The sequence below is a fragment of the Passer montanus genome, unplaced genomic scaffold (genome assembly GCF_014805655.1).
Source record: "Passer montanus isolate IOZ18808 unplaced genomic scaffold, ASM1480565v1 scaffold7, whole genome shotgun sequence".
Taxonomy (NCBI): Eukaryota; Metazoa; Chordata; class Aves; order Passeriformes; family Passeridae; genus Passer; species Passer montanus.
This window is the reverse complement of record NW_024372147.1, coordinates 1138477-1145005: the sequence shown is the minus strand read 5'-3', so window position 1 is coordinate 1145005 and position 6529 is coordinate 1138477. Positions and strand designations below refer to the sequence as shown.

General features: G+C 37.5%; 1 protein-coding gene across 1 annotated transcript; it reads right to left on the bottom strand.

Annotated features, from left to right (window-relative positions):
- Positions 1 to 2452: 2452 nt before the first annotated feature.
- LOC120511984 (cryptic protein-like) lies at positions 2453 to 6210 on the bottom strand. The gene is given in 7 exon segments (XM_039729759.1): positions 2453 to 2565; positions 4321 to 4430; positions 4565 to 4679; positions 5606 to 5782; positions 5894 to 5943; positions 6102 to 6177; positions 6180 to 6210. Coding segments are annotated over 7 exon segments (672 nt in total).
- Between the last annotated feature and the right edge of the window lie 319 nt (positions 6211 to 6529).

The window sequence follows — 6529 nt, the reverse complement described above, 5'->3', positions numbered from 1 at the left end:
TTTTAACCTAAGCAAAGATTGTGCCTGTATGTTTTCCTTTGTTCCTCATTGCTTTCTGTTTTCCTCCCTCTAAGTTACATTTTTATTTGCAAATGAGACTATGCATGGGATAGCTTCTGCATGCTTTTTCTTTTTCCACTCTTCTTGTTTTTCTTTAACTTAAGGAGATAGGTTTTTCTTCTAACTCGACTCCTGTGGCTGCCTCTGCTTCAGAAGTATGTGAGGAACACAGACTGAACTTCTACCTATGCCTCACCAATTCTAGACCTTTGACACAAAGACAAGATGAATATCATCCACAACTAACTGACACTGAGGGAGTAGTTTTGCCATAGTATTGTTGATATAAAACCATCCTGATGCAGAATTTTCAGATTTGCCAGTAACAGAATGCAGTGGGATAAGATAGAGAGAAAGGGAACTGTTATCTTAAAATGAAACAAACAAAAACTCCCAGTTTTTTCATCCAGAGAAAATTTTCAAATTTTGGCATCCAGAGTGAGTAATAAATTGCACTGACATGATTAAAACTACTTATGCATCTAAGTTCCCCATGCAATGCTTTGAGACTGTAGAAACAGAACGTTGCATCTAATCTGATGCCTTGTACTAATGTTTTGGTATGGCAGGAAAATATTTTTTTTGCTAGACATTTCACTTGGTCTAATTCTGAAAATCAGACCAAGCCAATAATGAATAGCCTCATCAGGGTAACTCTTGCAGGCACATAGGCTCACCTACATACAGAATTATTCCAGTTCAGTTTTTCATGATTAAATCTGCTGTGGGTGTTACTGAAACAGAAATAGCTGTTGTGTTGTAAAGCCTGTATTAAAACACTTCTTTTCTTTTGTTAATTGCAATCTTTAATGACTGTATATTTTCTACAGGGATAAAAAATAAATATTACTTCAGGTGTATTTTTACTGTACTATGTATTTTCCTTTACAAACTAAAGACTATTTGAAGCATATTACAAGCTGTATTGCTTACAGACTTCTCAGGTATGCTTTATGGCAAGCCAAGATGACTTCACAATGGCATTCCTGAAATTTCAACAGCTGTTAAATAAAAGCACAACTACTTTCCTCCAGCTCTTCTCTTTGATATTTAATTGTCCTAAGATGGTCTGTGGAAACATAGGCAGATGGGTACAGACCAGTTTGTATGAAATAATGGGAAAAGGACCATTTCTAGTCTAGTGTATCTAGTGCATGTGAAGAGTGAGAAGCCTTGTCTCTCAGCACAAGTCTGGAGTTTGGAAAAGAATAGTCTGCATACTTGCAATATTGAACGTGAATATGTTTTTATACAATGACTCCCTATAAAAGTCTGATTCTGAGCAGTCATATAGTTAAAGGCAGGCACTACATTATGTCATTTCTTGATGCTACATCCTTTTCTGCTTAAGAACTGGATTGTCTCAATTTGCCGCACCAAATAAATAAGAAATTTTAAGGATTAAATATATTGAATTTTTAAAAGACATTAAGAATTTTCTTCATCAGTAATATCTTTTTAGTCAATAAAAATATGAATCTGATTGTTTCTATGTGGTACCTCCACTCCAAAAGAATGAAGACACATTTTAGGTTTATCTTTGTAATTTTTTTCAAATCAAACCTGTTTCTGCTTTATAAACTTGCATTAAAATGCACTTACAAACATTTTGTATTTTACAGCCTAGATATACTAATTTTAAAATTATATATAAATCAAGAAAACATTACTGTAGAAAAAGTTAAACAAATTTGTTCTTTGCTGTCATTTCAAAAATAGAGACACTCATATTTCTAGGATATTAAGTAAACCCCAAAGACAAATAACCACCACTTATATGTTCTTAATAGATATATGATTCCTGCCATGCAGATTATGTATATATACAATTTTGCTGCAATAAATAAGAAAGACTATGTAACTTTTACAATTCTCTGTATTAGGGCTTGAAAGATATCTACTCTTAAACCCATCCTTATGGTGTCAAATTTCTGTTTGCTCATTCTACCCTGCACTTTTCTTACAAGATAAAATATAACAAATGGTAGATAAGTATTTTTAAATTTAAATAAACAAAAACTTTTCAGAAATTAAAGTTTTATTTGTTATAAGAGTTGTTCTGTGTACAAAAATTACTATAACTTACAATACTTCAGACATAGAATATTGGGGGGGTTACTTCCACTGGAAGAGCAGTATTTTGAAAATAAAGAATCGTTAGAATCAGACATTGATAGCAGTATTAATATAATAATATAATAATAAATACTTCACATTCATATAATCTGAATTTATAATAACCCAGGTATTTCAACATTAACTAATACATTTTAATTTGCCTCCAACATGCATGTAGAAGAGTCTTCTGTAGCTCATAGAAGAAATGCATGATTCATGATGAGGGTTATATCAACCCTGAGTATTTCCCCTTGTCCAGTTTCACAAGTGCCAGCTAGCAGAACTCCAGGAGGATGACAAGCAGGCAAGTAACTGAAAACAGTGCTTGCTGTAATCTTAAACCACTGGAATACAGTTTGATAATTTCCTCTGTTTCCGATGTCAGTTCTTAAAAGAAATAAAATCAAGAAAATAAAATGGTTAATGAGTATGTAAATTTGAAAACATAAGGTTTTTCAACTTATTTGAAAAGTCCTTTGACATCTCACAGGTACTTAAGTTAAAGGTATCAGCTGTTAAAGCCAATCAAAGGGAGTATTCTCAGGGGAGAGATGTAAATAGATGTCCCATCAATGATCGTTTGAGGAGCAACTGATAGCACTTATCAGCTCTTGCAGGCATTAATCTCAGAATAATCAAAAGTAAATACCAAGCAAAAGCAAGAGGAAGAACTTCAGAAGAGGTAAGCACTCAAGCCTGTGTGTAGGCTTTTAACCCTTCCTTTAACAAGGGACTCAGCTTTGGCAAAAGCTGAGAAGCCATATCCTCTTGTCCGTGAAAGCCACGGAGTCCCTGCTCAGGGAATTCTTCACTGGGACCTTTATTGTCTTTCTTAAGCGGAGTTTAAGAGTAGTAAGCAGTTGACTTTTTACAGAGCATAGAGGGACCCATAATGTCTTTTGCTCCTGTAATGAGGAACAATAGGGATGATTCAAAGGTGAACATGTAAAGAGTTGAATGAGAAAGTTGTGTGACACATATAACTGCTCAATACGGAAGACTTCAAGGAAAAAGTGGTTCTGGTGGATTTTCTTTTTTTCTGTCTAGGGTTACAAAGGTAGCAATGTCACCTTTTTAATGTTTTGATTTACATCTGAGTTAGTGCTACAACTCACAAGTCACAGCTTCAAGGCACTGCTACTCAGGTAGGAATCTGGTCAGGAAACAAGAGGCTGCTTGGGGTGCAAATGAATCTTGAAACCCTTTCAGTCTGTTGTTTTCTTACCCTTCTAAGGAGTGATGTTGGCACAAGTGAAGGAAAGCACAAGATGGGATTGAGATATGGGTGGAAAGGGCAAGAATATTTTTCACCGATTTTGCCACTGAAGAGAAAATATTATTAAATCCTTATTAGTGATCTCAAGAGTATTGAGAACAGTCTGGATCAGTCAGTTCTCCATGGAAAATAATACCAGTATAGCAATTCTTTAAATCCTTATGGTAGTTAATAGACTGTTTAAAAAAAAAATCACCCATTTATTCAGGGAATTTCAGAGCTGATATAGCAAGACTTCACTTAAAATGATGTAGTGCTTTTGAGCAGACTAGGTGGCTCTACTTTTACACTGATCAGGATAACATGAGCAGTGTGTTCAAACTTAAAACTCATACAAGAATATTCTGAAGATTGAGATACAGATCTTAAAAAAGAAATTCGGATTAGTTTTGTGTCATTTAAGCATGATGATTGATGATTCTGTGTATTAAATAGACACAACTTTTTTTCTCTAGTGAAATACCAGTTTCTACTTCCTCCACACCAGTGTACACTAAACTACTGTTTTTTCCTTTACTTAAGAAAGACGTTTTTGGATTTAGTTTAGTTATAGAAATTGTCCTGGTTAAGTGGGAAGTCATAGATGTACAGATTTTGCAGAACAAGAATTTAAGCCTCTGTATCAATCTTCAATTAGAACGGTGGGAAATTTTCTACTGTACAGAATTATGAATATTTGAAAGTGCCTTATGTGCTGTACTATACAGTCAAGATCAGTGTTTTTTACTGTCTCACTAATGCATTCTCTAAACCCACTGTAGAAGTCCAACTAGTGCACATTCTGCATCCTCCAAGTACCCCACTACTGCAGAAGGAAGTTCTGTCACCCACGGGATAAAAATGCTTGATTTAATGCCATTTCTTACCGCAGTTACTCTGTGTTATTTCTGAGAGACAGTGCAGTGTGCCATAGCCACACCGACAAAGCCAACAGTCCTTCAGCACCCAGACGCCGTGGGGAATGCTGCCGCAGCTGCTGTCAACGACAAGGAAGACATTTGGTACCTCCCTGACCCCACCACAGAAAATAACCATCCAGACCACCACACTAATGTCGTCGGATTTTGGTCTGGTTTTGTTTTTTTTTTTTTTTTGTTTATTTTTTTTTACCCTTGCCGTTCATCGTATTCACAGTATCTGCCAGTGAAGTGCTTTAGGCAGGCACAGAAGGTCCCCAGGATACAAGTCCCTCCATTCTGGCAGCAGCGTCTGTTCAGTTTTTTACCTGCAAGATAATATTACAAGAGGTTAACAAGCATCTCAGGGGCTCTGAACCTCACCTTTTCCTCAGTTGTTCTCTTAGGTCTCTCCAGTTCCCAAAGTCTCTTAAGGATATCCAGTTTTATTGTCTTTAGAGACAATAAAATTATATGCCTGTTAAGAGTGTTTGTTCAGCTAAACCCAGTTTGTTTAGTTAAGGATTAGAAACAAGCTACTAGGGATTACAAGACGGTGAAGAAGCAACGCCTGGCAAATTCTGTAGCAGCAGGATGTGTTCAAGTGAAATATTTCACTTCACTTTGACAGATGTAGGTTTCAATCACACTAAGAAATGGGGCATTTTTATTGGGAAGTGATACTTATTTTTGAATAAAAACCTGGGAAGTTTCTTGGTTCTGAGGTGGGGGGAATGCTCCCTTAAGCCTTTCTCAGAGTCCTGGGATTGAGCACCAATTTAAAACTTTATATAAATGTGAGGAAACAGAATACTTCCCCCCCCCCCCCCCCCCCCCCCCCCACCCCTTCTGTCCCCCCCCCCCCCCCCCCCCCATTAGTACTGTTGTTTTCAGGTAGCTGAAACCTTTTTTTATAAAATTACAATTTTTATGGTCATTAAATGTCGTGAATTCTAAAAAATGAACAGAATGTTACAAAATGTTACATTGTAACATTGTAAAGACGAAGTGCCAAACACTTCTTCATTCTTAGTATTCTTCCTTGTTTTTCCTTAACACATTTTGCAAGTGAGAGATCTTCAGCTCTACCCCAAATTTTTATCACCATTTACTAAGTGGCCATGGGTATAATTGAAATGGGTGGTCACAGAAAACCAACAGGCTGGAATCTTCCAGGACAACAGTTAAAGCATTACTATATTATATTTTTTTAAAGTAATTTTATGTCATTATTTACAAAAATAATGTTACTTACTCTCTGTAATTCCAGTGAAAGGTACTAAAGACCTGGAACTCTGTTGCTTTCTACTTTCGTAACTCTGATTCATATCACTTAGCGCATTTGTAAATGTCCCTTCGTTCTTGGGCTGCTGCTTTTGTGCTGTAACATTGAGACTTTTCACAACTTCTTTCCATTCTTCTTTTTCAGGGCCTTGACGAGAAGTGCAAATATGTAAGGGAAGGTAGTTTGTAATGAAGAAATGCATACTGTAAACGTAGAAGAAAAACACAGAGGGGCTGGGAGAAACATTGTTTCCCTTACCTTTTTCTAAACGAACAGCCTGCCAGACAAGAGTCACAGTGAAAAGAATTCTGTAAAAAAAAAAAAAAATTAAAAAGGAATAGAAAAAAAATCAAACCAGAAATGATTTTATGCTAATAAGACACAAACACTAAAACGCATTGCGAACTTTTAAAAGGAATCGGCATCCCTGGCTAGAGAAGGTCCCCGACATCTCAAGCGAACTTACCTAACATGATTTCCCCAGTACATTTTTCTGCAGCCTGAGACAGCTGTGAGGTCCTCCGGGAGAGCTTGAGCAGAAGACGTCCAGAGCCCTGTGCTTCAGGCTGTGGCATGCAGCAGTCCTCGCACGGCAGACACCGATGGACAGAGAAAGCGGGACTGACGAAACTTTCCTCCGGCTGTCCAGCTTACAGCAAGGCTTGGTCGCCAGCCGTACCACTGACTGAGCCCTGGCCGGGAGCCGGGAGCATCCCTCCGGGCTGGGACTCCCTGGCCAGCCCCCGATTTACATGCACTGCTGAAGGGTGGAGCAAGGTGGGGACACTTAAAGCCCGTGAGCACAACCAAAAGCCCAAGGTGGGAAGATCTCAGGTCCAGTGTCTTTCTCAAGACAGAGAACTTTGTACCACCATATAATGCAGAGGAAACAAA